The sequence below is a fragment of the Alosa sapidissima genome, chromosome 1, assembly GCF_018492685.1.
Source record: "Alosa sapidissima isolate fAloSap1 chromosome 1, fAloSap1.pri, whole genome shotgun sequence".
Classification (NCBI taxonomy): Eukaryota; Metazoa; Chordata; class Actinopteri; order Clupeiformes; family Clupeidae; genus Alosa; species Alosa sapidissima.
Window position 1 is genome coordinate 50,771,266 of NC_055957.1, and position 23,678 is coordinate 50,794,943.

The window sequence follows — 23,678 nt, forward strand, 5'->3', positions numbered from 1 at the left end:
GGGGCAGTTGGTTGTAGGGGTGTATCGGTACGCAAAATCACGATTCGGTACTTACCTTGGTGTTGAAGTCACAGTCCGGTTAATTTTCAGCACTGTGTAAGTACTGCTAGTCTAACATTCACTGACAATATTGCTAATGTTCAACCCAAGCAAGAATAGTATTCTTAAAAAAGGTGTGCTTTTGTGTCCTGTTGTGTTCATGATCCTTATTTCTTCTTGACTTCGTTGGCCCTGATTATTTGATTCATATGTCACTTGTGTCCTCCTGTTTGTCCCAGTGTTCTTAAACCCTCATGTTCCCTCTGTCTTTGTTTGTGTTTGTGCGTTCATGTTCACATGTGGTATCTCATTTTTTATTTTGTGTTCTTGTATCCATGTTTTGGAAGTACAGATTCTAATTTTGTTTCAAAGTTCAAAGTTCTTATTTACAGCTATGCATGACGATATGAAGTAAATTATGGAGAATAGCACAGCTTACTTCACATTCAGTTCACTCATTGATAAATGTTCTAAAGGAAAACCTCTGTAAGGCACCTGAAACACCTTATCAATGACATAACATAGCCAGGTCAATTTAGAATACTGTCTACGAAGACAGATTATGGTAACAAGCTCAGGCACACTTCAATCATTTGTGCGGGCTGTTCGATATAAGCAATTGCTTTATGTCTATGCTCTGCCCTCAAGGAAAGATTATGGCAATGAAGGTAAAGTAAAGAAAAAGAAGAGTTAAGGGTTGTTGCTGTTTGGTTCAGTAAATTGCCTTAAGGTTAACAATGAAGATGCCATTTTAAAAGCCTGATCTACTAAGGACATGAGTTTCACCATTTTTGTGTTTGTTCTTTACCTTGTATGTCTACGTCAGGCATTTTCCTTTTTATGCCTTTGCATTACAGGCTGGAATATATAGTGTAAACGAATGTGTAACATCTAACAAAGAAATGCAAATTGTGGGATTCACTGGGAGGCTGATTGATGTGAGGCAAAAGTACGGCACTACACACAAGTTTGAAGTAACTCACAAGATTAGAAATCCGCTTTCAGAACACTGTATGCGGCTTTTTTTATGATAGGGATAACAACCCTTAATGTACCACCTCCTCCATTATTTTCATATGTCAGGACACCTCAGCAGCCATTATCCACAGAGAGGAATGACTGCCCTGACACAAAGTGGATCCTGACTGTACATTATCCATGACCTGTCTGACTGAAAAGTAAAGAAAATAGTTGAAGTAATGCAGGCAAATGTCATGATGTAAACCCCATGCACTGGTCGGTACAAGGACTTTGGGCAGACAGAGAAGAAAAAGTGACAATGTATGTTTTCTTTCACAGGAAGTGCTTACAGAGAATGCATGGAGAATGGGACCTGGGCTTTCAGAAGTAATTATTCAAATTGTGAGCCAATTTTGGAAGAGAAGGTGGGTGTGCTTTTAAAAAAATGAACATCTCACACTTGACATGACAAAATGAGATAAAATGAGAAGTCCATGTCTTTGTCCAAGTCAGTCCAAGTCCACGTGTTGAGTACTGTGACCCTGTGCCAGCGAGGCATTTGCTCTCGTCGCCATCTGCCAGGTTCAGAACTTAGACCTCACAGACACACCTCTGTTCCGTTCCTGAACTCAGATTTAATTAGAGGAAATTCTGAGGGGATTGGCTCAGATACATTTTGAATCAGAATAGCCTGCAGTGCATGGTTTTGAGAGGCTGTGCACTGGCGTGATGATATGGCCATATGGCAGCATCCTATAGTTTAGCAATTCAAGCTTTTCAGAGTAAATGACTGGTAAGAAATGCTCCCTGTATCGGTATGTGTTGTGACCTTGCTGTGTTAATTGTGAGAAGGGAGAGGTGGTAGTAATAGGCGGGTTCGGACAAAGGCCTTCTCACGACTGATGTAATCATTCAGTGCCCATGAAAACAAACTATGCCCCAGATGACAAAATTAGACTCAAAGTGATACAACAGCCCAGCATGTCTGAACTACTGTGGACACATGGTGTACCAGCACATAATGGCCCCAATGCTCTGGCTCTGACCACCATCTGGGTAGCATGTCTGACTTATAATAACAAAAAAAAATGCATTTATTTCTATGATAAATTAAAACATGATGTAGTATGAACAAAAATGCAGAAGGCTATTCCCAGTGACATGTAAAAATTACATTACATCTTATGTCCCTGTGATCTGGCTCATGCAGAGATTACTGCAGAACCAGAGGCAAAATTATCTGACTAGCAAATGTGTTTAATATAATTAATTTTGGCCTACTTATCACACAATAGCCTGGGATTAAAGTATATTCATAGCATGTGTTCTATTTATAAATTGCTTTTTTTTCCTGAAATGACCAACCAGCACCATCTGAATTTAATCTCAAAGCCGTATTCATTGTCAGGTCAAATCAGGAACTGCAACCCAAGGGGATGTGCTGTGTAGCACAAAACCACACTGATACAGTTCTAAAAATATGTGTATCAGGAAAAAGATCAGAGTGAACTAAACATTAATTATATCAAATCAACATGGCATTATATTTTAGGAGGTAACACTTTATTTTAGGGGATTTACAGTAGTTTATCCATTACAACATAACTAGTTAGTGTCCAACAAGGTCTGCATAACGCATCATTAAGAATTTATTAAGCCTGTGTAAGCAAATATTTTATTCTCATTGAATATGAAATTTATTCTTTATGGTCAGCTGGCCTTAAATTTAAAAGAATCAAAATACAAAGATTATAATATTGTGATATACTGCCATAAAGGGGAACTCCGGCCCTTTTCAACATAGGGCCCTGTTGCTCAAGGTCACCAAGTCGGAAGGAAAAAAACAAAACCTGTTTTGTTACTACAGCTTGAGTGCTACTGCTACTGCTAGTCGCTAGTGCAGCCAGGCGGTTACAATGCGTGTTTAACTAAACTTTAACTAACTTAACTTAAAGAAGCAGTATAATCCAGTGTATGTATATGTATATATATATATATATATATATATATATATATATATATATATATATATATATATATATATATATATATATATATATATATCAGTGTATATATATCAGTGTGTGTGTGTATATATATATATATATATATTGTCATGACCCAGCTCAAAGGCCATGGCAAAAATGAAGGAAGCAGCGTTTGAAGTAAAAATAACAAGTAATTTATTATAACGGTAACACAAGTAAACAGACTAAAACGTAGAGTGTGGAAGTCAGTAGAGTCAGTAGTGTAACCTGTTGGAAAGCAACATGACAAGCAGGAGACCAGACAAATCTTCCCTTCTCCCTCAGGAGATCAGTAAGAGGGGCCACAACAGTAGAAAAGTTTCTACCAAAACTCCTGTAGTAGCCCACCAGGCCAAGGAAACGCCTCAACTTTTTTTTAGTTGTTGGTGCAGGAAACTGCTTAACAGCTCGAACCTTAGCATTAACTGGGCAAACCTGCCCCTGCCCCACCACACGGCCAAGGTAGGTCACAGTCGCCCTCGCAAACTCACACTTTGCGAGGTTGACTATGAGCCTGTGTTATTGGCACGTGTGACAAGTCTTAATGTAGGCTGAGACATCCCTTTTCATGCAAGGCCAAAAGAAATGTCTCAACAGCCGGTCATAAGTCCTTTGAACACCAGAATGTCCAAATTCATCATGAGCAACTTTTAACACTCAGTGACGTAGCTTAGTTGGTAAAACAAGTTGAAAAACATGAGTCCCCAACAAACAAACCTGCATGCCAAACCCACTTTTTCACCAACAGTGAATCTTGAAGAAAATATCCGCAAGCGGTATCCCTCATTTCACATTCAGGTTGGACCAACTCATACAACCCAGCCAGTGAAGGGTCAGCCTGCTGCGCAGCAACCAACTCACTACAGGACACAGAGATAGAGAAATCAGTCAGAGGTAAAAAAAAAAATTCCAACAACTTGTTCTTACCAGACTGAGGAACCAGCTCAGAGTCAGACTTTGCCCACGCCATAGCCTGTGTTACCACACAAGCCGCAAAAGTCTCAGGAAAGTCTTGGGCACACTCGTCCAGCCCAGACTTCGACTGTGGCACAGAATCCACTACCAGGGGCGGAGTAACATCAGGCCATAGCTGAGCACCTACCAGGCCATTCCCAAGAATCACAGAAACCCCTTCAATTGGGAGTGCTGGACGCACAGCAAGCGCCGCCTCACCCTGAAACAAGTCACACTCAAGCATTGCTTTGTGAAGTGGCACCCGCAAAACATTTAAGCTCATTCCCTGAACTGGCTCTGAACTGCCAAAGTCAGAACTTTCAGACAGAGGCAACACCCCAGCTTTAATAACAGAGTCAAATGCCCCTGTATCTCTCAAGATTTTAACCGGCACCTTCACATCACTGCCAACCATAGACATCAATCCTGTTCTAATGAATGGCAAATAACAATCAAGTCCAGTGACACATGAGTTTGTTAGCTGTGACTTGCCATCAACAACAGCAGGTGTATTAAAACTACCAGGGGCAGCCAAGCCAGCACCCTTAGGACGCGAATGCCCCACAACCTCTGATGGAGAGCAGAAGGGATATCTCAATGGGTGCACAATACAAGGGAACGTCCAAATCAATGTATATAAATAAACGAACACTTCGATCTGTATTTTTGTATCAATCTCTTTTTTTCCAACATTAGGCTACTGCATTTAAACAATGTCTTTCAACGAAGACACGAAAAACCTCAAAGACCCGTTGGAGAGGTATTTGGAATGTTGGTTACTTGGCAACCAAGCGCTGTATTGAAAATGGAACTATTTTTTGATGCGTAAAAACGATGTCGAAATTAACATTTTTAAACAATAACGGGATGTTTTCAGATTATTTAGTTTGTGGTAGAATTGTTGTATAAAAGCAATATAGCACTCGTGATCGTGGGGTTGGTCATGGATATTCCCACGGCTGTTGTTGCCTTGCCTGCCTACGGCCGAACAACACCCGTGGGAATATCCATGACCAACCCCACTCTCACTTGTGCTATATTGCTTAATTAGATCGCAGAGACCGTCAAAATCAGAGACCTCGACAGAAGCACACCAGCGGTTAAAATAAATTGTTAAATCCCGTGCAAATTCTAAATGGCTCTGTTTTGGACCTCTCTTCCATGATCTACAGGTATTGTTCCAACCCATGAATATGCAATATAAGGAAAACTGTTGGTAGCATTGTCTAACTATTTCTGAGTGCAGGGGACAAGCCAAGATGAGCTATGAGACATACGTTCACACTCGGTATCATGTTTCAACACATTTTAGGTCAATATCACACCGGAATTCTCCTTTAACAGGTCTTTGTGCAGCATTTTCATCATGGAAATTTGTATAAAGTTGTAGAATAGGTATTCCTACTTTTGACAAATTGATCAAGACATCCATCTTATACTCCCACAAGACAGAGACATCAGAGCCTGATGGAGGCTTAGGGAGGCCAATAAGTGATTAATGCAGATCCTATGAGGCATTACTAAATACATATATTAGTTATGTGAAGACATTTAGCCTCATTAGCCTCTGTTATCATCCAAAGTTGGAGATGGTGATGTAAATAAATTAATTCACTCTCAGTACTAGTACTATAGGATGGTGATAATAAACAGGTTTTTTTGATCCACAGCCTATGGTTAGGTAGCCATTTTGTTGTTCTCTCAGCCTGAATGATTTTGTTTTTGTACATTGAGGCGGCAGAGAACCACCCGAAGGGAATCAGAGGAATATGTTCTAGTCTGTGTTCATAACTGTATGTCACCCGTTATAATAATATCAATATGTTAAAATCAAACAGATTGTGAATGTATAGAATACTTCTATAAATACAGTGCAGGTTGCATGACACAATCTCTAACCACTTTGCTATTGCCCAACAGAAATCATTTTACCTGGGAAACTCCTTTTGGTAGCATCATCTTTGTTTAAGATGGCCTGTATTATTCTCTAAAGATGGGCTATTTCAATTACAATATATTAAAATATGTATATCTTGTCCTGTTTTTCTACCCTCAGAGAAAATACCCCATGCATTACAAGATTGCTTTAATCATAAACTACCTTGGCCATTGTATATCTGTGGGAGCTTTAGTTGTGGCCTTCATACTGTTCCTCTGCTTAAGGCAAGTTTACATCTGCTTTTTATCTGTTTTATATACTGATTCTGGAGGACAATATTATTTCAAGACAAATGTCCAACTTTTTCATTATCTTATGTAGCCCAGTTAGTAAAATAATAATTTCACTATCTGCTTGTTATATTAATTTGCATGTCTTATATCATATACATGTTTGATGCATGACAGATATTAGAGCTCCTATTTCTGAGCTATTTGCTCATTACACATTATTTAAGCTCCAGAGCATCCATTTGGATTTAGGCTGTTGTCCACCTTGTATAAATAAAGAATATGTCTTAACTCATTTCAGGAATGCAAAGGGGGAAACTGACTCATCATATGTTTATGTGAATGCTCTATGTTCTTTTAATCTCTAACTCCAGGAGTATTAGATGCCTTCGTAACATAATCCACTGGAACTTGATTACCACCTTCATCTTAAGGAATGTCATGTGGTTTTTACTACAGCTGATTGATCACAATATTCATGAAAGCAATGAGGTAAGATTTCTGTCCAAAACTGATAGTTATGGTCCTTGAATATGATTGGAATCACGTTTGAATCATGTTCGATGCTGTTGTAAAACCCAGTGCAACCCTTCATGTTGACCGCATTTCATACTATATTACTGTGCCATCACAAATTGATACAAAAGTTAGAGTTACTGTGACTCAACATTGCTTGGCAACCATTCTGATAGAAGAAATATATTTACTTGGCGGAAGAATGATTATCTATGAATAAATCGTTACATTTTCTCGTTGCTGTGCCTTTATTATATGAAGTCTTGCCAGGTATATGTAATAAGCGTTTAAGAAAAGCAACAAGCCTCTGAAGTCCGAAGGTTACAGTGATCTTAGAACAGCTAAGGGGGGTACAGTGGAATTGATCTTCTCACATCACCTCTATCTTAACACTGTTACCCTTAAGATTATAATAGCACAATCAATAATTGTGCTAGTCAATAATGATTTTCCTTGTTTGTCAAGCCAGTGAAATATATGTCAAAGGTATATCTGGTAACATGTTTTATCACAGTACAGAACAGAAATGTATTGTCTATCTATATAAATCTATCGCTGTTAGTGAATGCTATGTGTGTGCATTTTTTTCTTACAGCCATGGTGCCGCCTTATAACAACAATCTATAACTACTTTGTGGTGACCAATTTCTTCTGGATGTTTGTGGAAGGCTGTTACCTCCACACTGCCATAGTGATGACTTACTCCACAGATAAGCTCAGGAAGTGGGTGTTCCTGTTTATTGGATGGTGTAAGTAGGCATGTTTCACTTTTGTTTGTGATTGCTATGTTTAATTGTCCACACACCCCCCCCCCCCCCCCCCCCCCCACACACACACACACACACACACACACACACACACACACACACATATCCATAAAGCTATAGTGATGCAACCAATTAAAAGAAATGTCATTGCCCGGGGATGTCCATTACAGTGATGAAGCTGTCTACAGCTCATTGTTTCATTTTGGAGCGAGGGGGAGGCAGGGTCAATGCAGGGTCATTGGAAAGCATTGCCCACTGCACACTAAATGGAATAATTACACTCACAATAATTACACAACAGAGTTGTTCCATTACCAACCCCAAGGAATTAGTTGTATCAGTTGTACCTTTAAATTAATTATATGAATTTTTGCATTTTTTCAGTTAAATGCAGCAATAGTGATACTTAATTGCCATTGAGATCAGTGAACCTGGAATTGCAAATGCTTGATAAAACAAACGAGTCATTTGAATTGTGATGCATAGGTCATACTAATTATAATAATAACCTAAAAGCTTTGGTTTCTCGTCCTCCATGGTACTCATATGCAGCAGTTTGTGCAACAGAGAGTGACTGAATGCTCTTCAGAACTGACAGGGTAGCTGTCCTGAAAGATGGCTTTATAAAGTGAAATATTTTGTATGGAAAAATCATGAAATACAGTGTTGTGGGATGAAAGCACAGTGCATAGTATTTTAAATAACAGCATGTTGAAAAAAGATCTCATAATAATTTGTTGAGTTTTAATTATGTAATATATGTAATTTCATTATGACCCTTATTTATTAAGATTTGTCTGAAGTTGCATTCCATACAGAAATCACCAACAGTGAAATGTGAAGTCAGTGTCTGGCATTTCCCTACCATGAGTCAGTATAGCCGTACCATCAGTCATCAGGGAGTATAGCACTCTGAATTGATTATAGAAGTTAGTGAATAAATCCCAAGCTACATTGTAACGTAATGAAGATATATGTTTCTCTCCTCTGTTAGCTTTCTGGCTGTGATTGTGGTTTAGAGACCATATCTGAGAGGAGTATTGGCTCCTGTGTGTGTGGTTTTTATATGTGCACATCGGAGGTTGTAGCTGCAACCAGGAAGCCAGAGATGCCCATGTTCCTCAGTTCCATGCATTATGTCCATTTCCAGCAAATGTGTTCAGTTAAGACTCTTGTGTTGTCAGTCATCATGCCAATGACTGTTACAGATGCCCCCCTCTGCTTCAATATTTCAGTGCTAAAGCGAAAGAACATACAGTATAGGTCAGATTGCATTGAGTCATCTGTGTGCTATTGGACAGGACTGCGTGACTGTCTACTTTTATGTGTGTGTGTGTGTGTGTGTTATAGGGGTAGTTCTAAGATATCTTAGAAAGCAGGAAAAGATAGTTTGATCTGTATCGAACAGCACTTGTTGCCTCGCCTGTTAGATATCTTAAACGGCAACATTTTTTAACAGAGCTTATGTGTCCATAAATATCATTGTGCATTCCATAATATCAGACTTTTGTTGAAATAAAAGTCTGATATCATGGAATACACCATATCCAGACCCATTCACTTTTGGTACTTATGGGTGCTAAGTATCCACAGTGGTTTAATATAAAATTATTACTGTATACTAGGACAATTATTGTTCCATCATTAGGATCATGTGACACACACACACACACACACACACACACACACACACACACACACCGCGCGCGCGCATGCGCACACACACACACACACACACTTAGTTTGCTTATCCTACATGTAATGCAATATTTCCACCACATTACCTGATGCAGAAATGGAACATCTGTGTCAGAGATAATCCTGGATTAAGTGAACTTTCACCATCCACTGTTGTGAATGGGGCATGAAGGTCAGAGACTGCTGGGGTTGAATTACATGTGTGGATAAATCCTCCCAGTTCAGGTGTCTCTCATTCACCTTCTCTTACCTTGTTTTGCTCTGATTTAATTACTTTTTCTGTATTAGCACATGCATAATGGTTTGTAATCAATGGGTTTGTTTTTAAACAGAAGGGCTTTAAAGATTCAACTGAAACACAGTTGTGAGCTCACTTAGACTCGACTCAGTGAGTAACCACAGCAGGGCTTTTTTGGCAGGGCTTACTTTTGCAACATATCCCTAGGCTCTAGGGCATTTTCGTGTACAGAAAATGCCATGTTTAAAGCATTCATACTTGTTTGACGTCCAGAAAGATACACTGGAGATATTTTCCCTCATCTAACTTGCTTTAACAATGGTGCTATTTTCCTTAGCTCCTTACTCGTTATATTTTGCCTGAGATAAGTCACGCAAGGGTAAACAGTGGGCAGCTAGAGCCACTATATTTGTAATACAGACAAAGTCCTTATCTAAGCTAATGTGAGCATATGAACCAGGCAGCTAGCAAAATATGCAGAGGAAATACATGTTTTGAACCCGACAGATTTCGTACAGAACTGCAGTCACATTTGAGCAGCGGGTAAAAAACAACTCATTGCTTAAAGAAAAAAAAGCATACAAATTGGTGGGTCATAAAGTTTGATGGTTAAGGTAAGGTATTGTTTATAGATTTATAATGCATGGCATATTTGTTGGTCACAGGCATGCTTATTTCAGGAAATATCAGGTTCAGCCAGTCATATTTAAACACTGTTTTTTTATGGATATTGAATATCAAACTATTCCTCATGTGAATGTTTTGTGTTGATAGGGTCTGACAGTTGACTTTTGAAAAGGCTTGACTGTAGTGTAAAATGTGAACACGGCTCCAAAATTGGGAATGATTATGGTGTTAAAGGTTTTGTTGATCCTCTTTAATACATTGCCTTTTTTTCTTGACTTGTCAAAATGAAATAATCATTGCCCCAGTCCAAGGTCCGGGACTTCTGGCATCAGAAGCACCAGGCTTAGCTTAGCAAGACTCAATGGGGAAAGGCTAAGCTAATACAGTCAGCCACATAGAAGCAAATGATTAGAGCTTACTCAGCGTGATCAAAAGGGACTTAATCACACACTCAGCACACACAGCCTCTCCTCAGCCCATGGGTTCGGTGGATTTCCTCAGCTTGCCTCTCCACTCGTACACTGCTGCTAGCTGCTTTCAGGCCTCAGGGCTAAGGACGCATTTAAAGCTGCATTGAAATTCAGTCCACCACAAGGAGTGAAATATTTGGTCGTACTTGAAGTTTCTTTCAAAAACACCCCACACATACCCCCTTCACCAAACTGGATGTTTGCTAAATCAAGTTTACTTGTGTGCTTTGGTGAAAACACAGTTGTTTCCTTTCTTCCTTTCAGGTATTCCATGTCCAATTATTGTGGCGTGGGCTATAGGAAAGCTGTACAATGAAAATGAACAGTAAGTGCTTGATTTCAGTGAAGAACATCTAAAAGGGCTCTAAGTTATTCAATGAGAGATAGCAAAGGCACATAAGAGATACAATGCCAACATTTGACAGGCTTTGTTAGTGAGTGAGTCAGGCCTACACAAATGCATGACTTGAATACATGAGATGTAGAGTACTGTTCCCATTTAACAGATTTCCTTTGCCGAAACTATGAATAGGTTATTTTGCTGTTCATCCACTTAAAGTTGAATTTGAGGAATTGTCACACAGACACTCCAAAGACACTGCCAATCACCTGGTAAAGTAATTTACTTGGCTAGTGGAGTTGGGTTGATTGGAGAACACATTGGCATTCTTACCATTTCTAGCTAGGATGAGTCACACATGCTGTATATGAAAGAGGACAAGTCATCTTCTCAATGGTTCATGGTTTGACTTAGAGTTAAGCTGAATGTTGTGAGGCATATCCATCCCTCTGAGACTTCACATTAAAAGCCGTTACATGAAATCTGGAGGGGAGAATCGAATCAGTAGTCCACACCATGTGCTGGCCAGTCCCAGAGGAGTGATGGACCTTTGCCTGGTCCACAGGGCCTTGCTGATAACTAGATTGATGGAAATTGCTGTTGTTGATGGTGAACATTCCGCAGGAAACAATTCTGAGCAAATCTAGTCTGCCAGTAACGATCCAAAGAAACATCTTGTTACTGCAATTAATAGAGTAAGACTAGGAGTTGAATGCTGATGAATACGCCAACAACTAGAAAAACAATTGCCCAGTATCAGTGCAGATACAAATTGGATTTGCTTTTTTGTGAATGCCCTTGTATGATATTATGGGCCTGAATGCAGTTTGATTTACAATGATGATAGCAGGCCCAGGGGAGCAGTTAGAGGGATTCTTTGCCTATTTAAAAGCTTGCTCATCCTCTCCCCCACCCCACCCCCATCTCTCCCACACAGATGTGAGCTCTAATTGAATAAGGGAATAAAGGGAATTTCTTAAAATATATAACAACCGAACCATTTTCTTTTTCTATATATATCCACGTGTGTGTGTCTGTGCGTGTATGTGTGGGTATGTGTTTCTATGTGTGTGTGTGTGAGAGAGAGAGAGAGAGAGAGAGAGAGAGAGAGAGAGAGAGAGAATTTGTACACTTACTCCGAGTGAATACCCTTGAATTAAGTGGCACAGCAAGGGCATTCTCCTGGAAATGAGACCCGTGAATGTAGGTTTCCGCCACTTAGAATGGACTTCCTCCTGACCAGTTGGGAACAGCCTGTGCTTGGCGAGTGTGCTGGGGGGCATTTATCCATTATTAATGCAACTGAATGGACTCTAACTAAAAGTCTTAATAGAAAGTAAAGGGCATATATCAACATGTATCAATCTTGAACAATGCAGTGATGTGGAATATAGTATTGTTTTGCATCTCTCTTCTTAATCATGTGTCCTTTACATATGAACTACGATCCATATATTGCTTAAGTGGTAACACTTCAATACATTATGTATCTGTACATTTACAGTACATGTTGTTTTAAACAGCTTCACCAGGTGACACGTAGAGACAACAGCCTTTAAATAAATGTCTGTGTCTTACGATTATTGTTGTTCATGCCTTGAATTTGACTTTATGCAGATGCTGGTTTGGGAAGGAACCTGGAAAATACATTGACTACATTTATCAAGGGCCTGTGATTCTTGTTCTGCTGGTGAGTGAAGCTCTTTCCCCTTTTTTACATTATGTGACTTTTTGGCAAGTTGTTTGCCTATAAGGTCTCCATATTTCTATTTGTAAACAAAAAAGAAAACCTAATCACGTAACTCAGTCATGCATATTTGCATGCAGTGGAGGCATTAGAATGTGTGTGTGTGTGTGTGTGTGTGTGTGTGTGTGCGTGCGTATGAGAAGAAGTGCTGTATATGCATAATCTGAGCACAGACCAATTTCTGAGTTGGCCGCTGAGGCAGATAACAGTAGCAGAAATATGACAGTGTGAAGAGGAAGCCTGGAGGATTGGTAGACCTCGAAATACTTTCCTTCTCATTTGTCTGTTTATTTTCCCAGTGGCCCTTTTTTGCCTCATCAGCGTAGATGTAGGTCATGCATATCAGCGTACATGTAGGTCACAGAGATGCATTGATTTTTGTGTAGGTTTTATATATTTAGTCGTCTCTATTTGTTATTTATTTGTACTATGACTTTCTTTTTCTTTTTAATTCATCGTCTTGTTACTTTGAATTGACAGACTGCTGCTTAGACTGTCGCAGTGTAACAACATCTTAACATTATTGGATGGTGATATGCGATAATTTACATTTCAAGATTTTGTTTTTATCATGTTTACAGCATATTGTAGATGTTGTTTGGCCTATTAATGGTCTAGTCTGTTCTGTATATATTAATCAGTTAAATATATCCAATATTGTCCTGTAAATGACCTTTGTTTTTACTCTTCCCTTTTCTGTGCAAGATAAATTTCGTATTCCTTTTCAACATTGTAAGAATTCTTATGACAAAACTGAGAGCATCCACCACATCTGAAACTATACAGTACAGGTAAGTTAGATTTAAATGTTTTGAATTATTTAAATGAGAAATAATTGTTATTTTTCATGTATTCAATTACCCTCAGGCATTGTACAGTAGTTGTGTCTCTCTCTCTCTGTGTGTGTGTGTGTGTGTGTGTGTGTGTGTGTTTGTGTGCCTGCTCACATAACTTTAAAACTACTGAACCAATCTACTGATCTGTAGAGGGTCACATATTATCTCAGTCCTTCCAAATGAGCATCCAAATCACTTTTTCAGCATTGTATGAAAGGTACAAGGGCCTGCAGTCACCTACAGTAACTGCTTCCGATAAAGATGGTTTCACCTAGGAGTGTAGAGATATTCCAAATGTTCCAAACTCACACTTCCATGGTGATGTTTTGCAAATGAAAATATTTGTCCTGGGTAATGGATCTTTAGTACTCTTGAGTCATGCATTAATTATCGTTAGTCCTAATGATCTAATCTGTTTATGTAAGACCCGTTTGCTCTTGATGCAGCACATCAGAGATGCTTCTGGTCTAGTATTACCACCATGTATAATGCATCATAAGTGTTTTAATGGACTCCTGTTAGATGTGAAAGTTAATGTCAAAGTACCCTCACTCACATAACATGAGACCACACACATGTGTCTTAGAGACCGTCATATGATTAAAGAGTAAAAAATGTCTATAATCAGATCCTATTTCCATGACTTAATTCTGAACACTCTTGTTTTTTAAGAAAACATTGTATTTTTTGTCATTAGTAGAATTTCAAACTAATTGCAGTGGACTGTCATTGCTTATATTGAAAACATTAAGATGTATTAGCTAATCAAGAAATAAAAACAAAAGCCGCAGGTAGTTATGCAGTCAATAGGCCACCTGCCTCGAATAGCTAGAAATCACTGTTATCTACATCAGGTTGCCAAGGAAAGCTGAAAGACTGGAAGGCTAGAGTTGTGTTGGTTAGTACACTGATAGCAATCACTGTAAAAGAGCATTATAAATCACTGCATCTGGCATTCAACTGAGCTGTATATGCGATGACTATTAATAAGGTAATCCTAAGCATTTTGTAACACACATCATTTCATATGCATTAAAGCTGCAGCTGACAGATTGAGGGGACTTAGCCAAAATTTTGAATGTTTACAACTCTCATGCCCCTCCCCCACTACCACCAAGCACCCTCTCATAGAGTTTGTGCTCATCAGTGAGCACCAGACTGTGATTGACAGTCAGATCTCACCCAGCCCTGCTCTGATTGGACCAGAAGAACCGGGAGCTGTGGATTTTTGCAAAACAAATAACAGGCTCTAGGTGGAGGTAGTAAAAGAAGTTTTTTTCTAAAACTGGCTGATTTATGTTGTTCTGTCGGAGCATAGTGACAGTTTCAGTAAATATGATCAAAACAACCTTGCCATCTGCAGCTTTCACAAGGAATAGTTTGAGAACCTTTAATTATGAGAAGAGGGACAATTACCAGTAAGCCCTCTTTAATTGTGTTAAGAGTCTTCTCCCATCTTCCACTGTTGTGATTCTCGACTCACTGCAATGCTGCACACAGACAGGGCTTGCTGGGCTTAATAAGTGGGTTGTGCTCAGTATTGTCCCCGACTTGTCCTGGATAAAGGAACTCCTGATGGACCCATCTGTTTCTATTTGACTTTGTGCTCCAGTGATAAGCACCAAAGTGACTAGCGTCTCCTTGCCGCTCCCATTGTACCCTCTCTCCCTCATTCAATTTAGATGTGTTCAGCTACTGTGTTACAGTAATGCCCATATTATCAGCATTGTGTATAAAGTGCGCGACAGTTTTTTATGCAAATACGTGGGCGGTCGTGGCCTACTGATTAGGGCTTCGGGCTTGGAACCGGAGGGTTGCTGGAAGTGCCCTTGAGCAAGACACCTAACCCCTCACTGCTCCCCGAGCGCCGCTGTTGCAAGGCAGCTCACTGCTCCGGGTTAGTGTGTGCTTCACCTCACTGTGTGTTCACTGTGTGCTCTGTGTGTTCACTAATTCATGGATGGGATAAATGCAGAAACCAAATTCCCTGTATACAGTACACAAGTATACAGCCTAAAAACCTGATTTACATAAAAAAAGTGAAAAACAAACATTATTAAACAACTATTTATTGATCACACCTGTGTATTAACCATAGTTTAATAAACATTACTTTATTGTGTCACAAAAAAATGACCTTTTACATGATTACCAGCGTCAAGCTATCCGTAGCATGTATGAAACCACTTGGTTGTGGCATGAGTGCCCGCCCACAAAGTGCCCATTTAACCAGTGAATCAGAATCAGATTGTGCTAATCCAAAAGAAATATGAAGAAAATAAGTGCATGTAGCATTACTTACTACCACTCATGCGATACCAATCGCATGTAGCAAACTCACAGTATTATTTATTATTTATTATTTATTTATTTAAAGAGGAATGCCTCTTGAGATGTGGCATCTCATTTTCAAGAGGGTCCTCGATAGGACTGGACAAAGACAAAGGTACAAGGACAAGATACTACAGTACAGTACAATACAACATACACATTCACTCACATACAGCCCCCTTCCCCCACCCCCAACAGCTCCCATTCCCTAAAAATACATACATATACACATATATACAACAAGCATACATCTTCATATCCACATATATACATACAGAGACACATATATGCATGCGCACAGTACATACATACACATATACGAAAATATAGACACGTACGCTCACATATCTATAACAGAGCATATTGACAGATCAAAGACACACAAAAAAGCATTAATGAAAACAATTACAACGGTTATTTGCTTTCAGATATGTGAACAAAGATGTCTTGAAGCGACTCAAAGATGTAATTGATCTTAAGGCCCCAGGCAGGCTATTCCAGTCAAAGGGAGCCTTGTATTTAAATGAACGCCTGCCGCTTTCTTTGGAGATATGTGGTACTGTAAATGATAGATATTCGGTGTGCCTCAAACTATAGTTTGTTTGGTAAGGTATTAAATGTTGTTGCAGGTAGAGTGGATAACTAAGATGTATGCACTGAAAAATAAGCTGGAACCAATGAAACTGTCTCCTGGCGTTGGGTGACAGAATATTCAATGAATCATACAGGATACAGTGATGCGTCCTGTATGAACATTTCAATACAAATCTGCAAATACTATTAAAGACAACAGTCAAAGGCTTAAGACAAGTCTCAGTGGAGTTCTGATATACTACATCAGCATAGTCTATAATTGGAAATAATAATTGCTTCACAATTCTCAACCTGATCTGCTGTGTAAAACAATTATTGAAACGATACAGCATCCTTATATTACAATTCAGCTTTCTTATAGTATGATTGATGTGGGTTTTATAGGAGAGTTGAGAATCAAGCCAAAAGCCCAAGTATTTAAATTCATCAACTCTACCAAGAGCGGTGCCATCTAAAAAGTTAATTGACAAATTTGTTTGTTTAACAGTAGATCTTGTTGGGAAAAGCATACAGTATGATTTCTTTTTATTCAACAGGAGGTCATTACATTGGAACCATTTTTGAATAATATCAAAGTCTGTCTGAAGAGTGTTCTGTATCTTAGAAATATTAGAGTTGGAATTATAGATCACTGTGTCATCAGCATATAAGTGAATAGAACAGTCTGAGCAAGCTTGTGGAAGGTCATTGATAAAGACTGAAAATAGGAGAGGCCCTAACGAGGATCCTTGAGGGACACCCTTTTCCATAATGGCAAAGGAGGATAGACTACCCTGAAAAAGGACACACTGTTGCCGAAAATGTAAATAAGAGCTAAACCAAAGAAGAGCTTGTTTAGAGAGCCCAATAGCATGAAGTTTGTCTAAAAGCATGTAGTGATTAACAAGATCAAAAGCTTTGGTTAAGTCTATAAAAATCGCTCCAGTAGACATATTATCATCGAGGGATGATGATACATCATTGGTGAACTTCAATAAAGCAGTTGTGGTGGAAAATTTAGGTCTGAAACCTGATTGATGTTGAGACAAAATAGAAGACGCATTAATATAATTATATAATTGATTAAATATTAGCTTTTCGAAAACTTTTGCCACGCTACTAATAATGGAAATGGGTCTATAATTGTTAAGGTCAAATGGATCACCTCCTTTATGGATTGGGGTTACCCTGGCACATTTCCATCTTAATGGGACCTCACCAGTGGTTAAAGATTGGTTAAATAAATCAGATAGTGGATATGACAATATATCAGAGGCGACCTTGATGAATTTGGTTTCCTCCTGTTACCACAACCTGCATTTGCTCCTGTGCTGTAGTTTTCCCCCACCAGTGTGCTATGTGCCACTCTCAGTAGCTCAGCCCCAACGATCTTTAGACCAACATTATACTCTGAGGTTGTCCTAAGACAAAGTCAAAGAGGCTTGCTTTTTAAGCCCCTACATTATAGTGTAATACAGTCCAATGCTACTGTATAATGTATAGTATAGGCTTTGGGCAATCTGGTTTGTAATGTGGACTTTTACTCCAACCCTTTTCAAATAAGACAGCCCACCCTTGATTAAATATCATCATTTTGATATGTGCTCACTGTGACCTTCTTGCTGGAAATGTGGGGCTAGGTCAATCTCTGTGAAATAACCAATGTTACGCTGCCATCATGGTTAAATAATCCTCTGCAAAGAGGGTGTTTTCACCCCTGTGTTTGTAGCTTCTTTGGTTTGTTGTTATCACAGATTCAAACATTTGGGGGGAGTCTGGAGATGGAAGGGGAGTTTGGGGAGGGGATTCAAGAGTTTGATCTCTGGTGTTTTGTTGGTGTTTGGTTCAAATATCAACGGACATGACGTCATCCAGAATCGCTGACAAAACCTTTTAATAGGCATGTTTACATGCCTATGAATACAGGAAAACGTGTGTGTGTGTGTGTGACAGGGAGACGGAGAGAGATTATAAGAGCATAACATCAAGATTGTAGCCTATGGATAAATGATCAATACATTAACAGGGTCACTTAGAGACCACTAATCTGGACTATTTCACACATCTCTCACCTGGGAAAGCCCCACATTCTGTCTCTTTCCTCTTTGTCTTGCCCTCTTTTGAGAGCCCTTTTCTCTGTTTTCTCCCTCCAACTCTCTTGCAGTATAAATGCTTGTTTCTTTCTGTCTCCAGTCTTGCCTGTTAACTTGTTAGATTACAAGTCTAAATAATTAGTCCATTAGTGTTATTTGATAGGCCTATTTTATGTCATGATCATGAAAAAGGTAGTCCATCCATAATTGCATTTATGCATAGTGAAATGATCAATACAGTATATCGTAAAAGCACCAATTTTAAAACAACAATGTTTTAAATAACATTTGATAAATAAATCTTACATTTTTCAGTAGTCATAGGTGTTTAGATTTTAACGAAATCTTTTTTTTTTTACCATGCAGGCTTTTACTGCCTGAAATATCCGATTTTGTTTACCACGCTCGGAGGTTAGAGCTGGCCTGGCGGGTCGCCTATTTCCGACCTTTCTCACATGAACGGTTATGTGAACGAGTTCAAAAGAACGCGTTCATTGAACACGCTCATTTTTTCTGAACGTTGAACTGAACGCAACACATTTTTTTAATAAAGAACTTGAACGTGAATTAGTTCACATTATGTGTCATGAACGGCAGACATCACTGTAAATGAACGTTGGAATTTGTTTTCCATTGAAAACTGAGTGACATCTGTTTTCTCTTTTGAAACGCAACGAGAGAAAGTTCCTCCCTCCTGTATAGAGCTGCACAGTCCCGCCCACAGCCGATGCCGGATGTAAAAATTCAATGCAATTTCTCCATTGACAATTGCGGAATAAGCCATAAAAACGTAACTGCACGTGGTAGACATAAAACCAGCTACGGCTGTACTAAGCGATTGTATATGCTCCTATAGACACCAAGAGTTCATGGGGCACTAACCTTGTTTTGAGATAAATGCCTTTTATTCGCGATCTCTTGGATAAGTACTTCATTACCCACAATCCTGAACAAATCCCACAATCCCACAGTGATGCCTCTGATTGTTGGAAAGGCCGTTATGGTCATAGTTTGAAACTTTCTCTGCGAAAAATATTGACAAAGATGGCGGAGTTTTTTACTGCCTATGGCGAAAATCTTAATGTGATTAAAAACTTTCTTGACGAATATTGGTACTTGTATCAACAAGGATTGGGGTTTATACATCACACGAACTTAGTCAGGGCCAATACACTATCAAATAGACCACTGTAAATGTTAGTTTAAACACTCAAACTTTTCAGGTAGCCGACAGGCTAACCTTTAGCATTTACGACATTGTATGTCATTACATAATGCAGCTAACATTAGCCTACATGCTGCAACACAGGTATGAAATATATTATGTTTTAGTGAGTGTCCAAAGGGGTGAAAGCCACTTTAAATCGGGTCACATTATTGACTGTTATGTGTCTGAGAGTCAGTTTGTGGGTTTTTTAAGGGCCAGGAGCGTGCGGTCCATATGGGCAGGTGGGGCAGCGAACTACCTGAAGCATCCTCCACAAAAAATAGTTCCTCAGTAAATCATTGCTCCAAGTCTACTTTTAATAATGTGATTGTCACATTAATTATCTATAGTTCATTCAACTATTTTTGGTCTATTGACATCAACTTTTGGATGATGGTGGCGATTCTCGTTGAGTTTAATCTGTCATGCAATGTTGGGGCAGGGCACCTCGACGATCACATTCCTCAATAAATTATCGCATAACCCTGGCGGCTTCAATAAGGATTGCAATCCGCGCTAAAAGACGCCTGTATGGTCGTAAAGTAGTCTGCCCCATGGTCATATTCTAGAACTAGCCTACTCAAATTATTCCGCCAGTTATAAATTAGGCCTATCATTTCATTTCAAGATGCAGAAATGGCGAGTAGTGTTGCACCTGTTAACCGTGTTGAGTTTCTGTTTAAAAAAACTATTTGAGAGGTTGAAATTAGAAGATATGTTAGCTAACCCTGGTGTCTTCCTTGGTTTAGTAGCTAGCTTCTAGTGGATTTAATAGCATCTTTTGACAGCGCAAAAACGAGAAGGCAACGGTGTTCAAAGGTATGGCATAGGCTGCTGCATTCAGAATGAGCTATCAATATAGCCTAGTTTCTACAGCGAGTGGTCAGACAATTATCCATAACACCCAACTGTCTTGAGTTGCAGTTATAAAACCCAACTACTTAAAAATATTAGATAGTTAGCAGGCCAGACAGAACACAAAAAAAAAATAGTTTTGTTTACCCATAGCAACAACGTTGCTATACTTCGCTGGTTTAACGTGATGAGAACGGTGCAAACTTAACTGATGGGTTACTGATCTACAATTCTGACTGTGACATGATTTAAGCATACCGCAAAGTCCTGTAAAATATGTAATTTTAATGTAGCCCAAAATGATAGGCTATTAAAAAAAGTCAGACTTTCTGCCCTACCAAAATGTATGGTCACCGCACGCTACTGGTAAGGGCCAGCATGAGGGACAAGACCTACAGTGGGCATCGCTTTCAAATGACCACTTCATTCGCGCATTACGCGGCGTGAAGCTGCGTGAAGCTTTAGTACCACTTTCAGCCACTGTGCGTCGCTCTACCACTGTACATCGCTCTGCCTGCGGTCCCTTCTGAAAAAGCAGGATCTACCATTAAACATAATTGTTGCCGAGAGTAATCCCAGCCTACGAATTCAATAACAAAATAAATCATGCATAATTAAACATTACCTCGATTTAGGCTACTTGGGTATGGCTTAAGGCTTGACTACACGGTGGTAACGAAAATCGAAATCGAAATTGGCTGTCTACATTATTGTCAGTGTTGGGGTTAACGCAACTACGCAAATCAAAACAGTGGTGTGATAATTGAGCCAGTAGAGAAATAACTGTTCAGAATTAATCTGTAGCCTTGGGTAGGCTTCTGCAGAAAACAATGTTGTTGCCGATTTAATACTATCTGGCGACGTTTTTAACAGGCTACGCAATAGAGGCTTAGACAACTATGACCCATGTTTTGGTTTCGTAAATTAATTTGCCCTACTTCTTGACTGCAATGTAGTCAATTGACTGCTTGACATGTCATTTTTATTTTTCTGTACAATAAACAAATACATCTACTTTATGCCGCAGAATTACATTCATATTTGGAACTTAGTCCAATGCATCGTTCCACTACGTTAGTGTTTCCCAAAACCATAGTAGCAACGAACGTTCGCAACCACTATCGTAAAGTTGTGTAGTTACAACTACACCTCTCGACCTGTGGTAGAATGCTAGAAGCATAGTTCCAGGGATCTTCATGTCAAAGACGTCACTGACGCCAGTTGTTTGTTTGCAAATTAATAATTATAAATATATTTAGGTTTCTAATTGATATTTACACTTCTAACCACCATACATCCATATTTTAAAATGCCCAAGGCAGAAAATACATAAATTAAAAGTCAATTTGCAGCCATGTGCACGTAAGTAAAAGTCACACACTTGCAGATAATAATAAGGTGGTGCGCACTTTTTGACGAGTCAGCTGAGAATATGTAGCCTTTGATTTTCATGGGGGGGGGGGGGGGGCCTTGTTAGTTTACGCAAACCAAGCCAAGAAGGCTGATTCTGATTTTGATAGTATGATCTGCACAAAAGATTGGTCAAGTATTGAGTATAAATCAATTAAGATAGTACCCTATACAAAAAGTACTTCATACTATCATAAAAATTTGTTAAAACGAATAGCATTTTGCAACTTGACAAAACACTGGATTAAATATCGTAGGCACAGGAGAAAACTTGTACATCCATTGGCCCGTGGGGAGATCACATGCCAGTTGCCTCTCCCTTCAGTATGACTTGTTCGGCTGTGAGCTTGTTTCGCCAAAAAAAAAACTATTGCAGATATCAATGCGTCTTTGTTCATGGGTTTGGCCTCACAGCAGAGGCTTAGACAACTATGACCCACGTTTTGGTTTCATAATTTGCACTACTTATTGACTGCAATGTAGTCAATTGACTGCTTGACAGGTTATTTTTATTTTTCTGTACAATACACAAATACATCTGCTTTATGCCGCAGAATTATGCACTTGGATAGCCTATAGAACGGGCACATTTTGAAGAGAACGCACGCAAGAACCTGTAGGCTATTTGTGGCTGGTTACCAGCAAACAATGTTTAATGCATTAACTCAAGACGTCAAACATTTTCTAAACAATACAAACAGAAAGGATGCAGCAGGCAGCAAATGTAGAAGAGTCATTTCCAGTGGAAGAACAAAATGCTGAATGAAGCCCAAATTTATGAAGGCATATCTGGCAAGTTGTTATTTTTTGAAGACGTAAATGGTTGGGCTATAGGCCTAGTTTGCAAGAAGGAGACATAAAGCGTGAGCATGCCACACTATCCACAGCTGTGGTAGCGGGGGTAGGAGGATTACTGTTAGCGCAGGATTTATATAAAATTCTTCAACAGAAGGCCTGCCTCGAATGCAGGCTTGTGGTTTGCGCAGCCTACAGTAAGTAGGTCTAGTGAGTTAGGAGTCCTCTAGACTTCTTTTCAGCTATCTCAGAGGTGGAAAGTTGCGTTCGTTGGGGGCAGGGCCGGGTTAACAATTCATAGACCCTTGGGAACAAATGTCTGATGGCCCCCCCTGCCCCCCAGCCAACGTGAATCGGGCGGTCAGTTAATAGGCCTATCGTGAAGATTTGTATTGCCATTTAAGGCACGAGCGCATCTGTGAGGCCAAGCCTCACCAAGTAGCCTGTTTGTTTACAACTAACATTACATTTAATTAAACTGCTTATAGGCTATGCCGAAATAGTTTCAACATTTTGAATATCAGTGTCAGGTGAATTAGGAAATGCCTTATGGCTGAAAGCTGCTTGGGATCCCCCCTGTCAAGCAATAAGCATACAAAAAGTTAAAAACAGATGACATGATGCGCATCACTGACATAATGCGCAAATAATATAGCCTAGACATTCCAATATATTCGAATACATGTGTTTATTTTAGAGGGGATATTCGAACGTCATTTTTGAGCAATTTTGACAGCCCTAGTCCACTGTAGGCTACGCCAATCGTCTATTAACACCTTCCACTAACCCCGGTGAGTGGGGGTCGCTATAATGCATGTGAAATAGCACCATTGAGTAGCCTATGCGAAATAGCCTTAAAATCGTTCCGGTGTTGTGTGCCTTCTGGTTTCTCCACCTACTGGTTTCCTTGCGCGTGCATGCGCTGCAGCAGTTGTCAGACATTCACAAACAAGTTGTTTTAGGCGGTTTGAAGTCGCTTTTCATACTCCATGAGCGCTCGGCTACATTACAGCCACTCGGACAAAA

The 23,678-nt window shown here is 39.4% G+C and overlaps 1 protein-coding gene across 3 annotated transcripts in view; it reads left to right on the forward strand.

The window, feature by feature from the left end:
• LOC121711134 (corticotropin-releasing factor receptor 2) overlaps positions 1-23,678 on the forward strand; it is a 168,295-nt gene that overhangs the window by 67,320 nt on the left and 77,297 nt on the right. For all 3 annotated transcript variants that reach the window (XM_042094494.1, XM_042094477.1, XM_042094485.1), the window contains 7 exons: positions 1,339-1,424; positions 6,037-6,143; positions 6,524-6,641; positions 7,261-7,414; positions 10,730-10,790; positions 12,423-12,495; positions 13,258-13,343. In XM_042094494.1, coding sequence (XP_041950428.1) covers positions 1,339-1,424; positions 6,037-6,143; positions 6,524-6,641; positions 7,261-7,414; positions 10,730-10,790; positions 12,423-12,495; positions 13,258-13,343 — 685 coding nt within the window. The remainder of the gene's footprint in view (positions 1-1,338; positions 1,425-6,036; positions 6,144-6,523; positions 6,642-7,260; positions 7,415-10,729; positions 10,791-12,422; positions 12,496-13,257; positions 13,344-23,678) is intronic.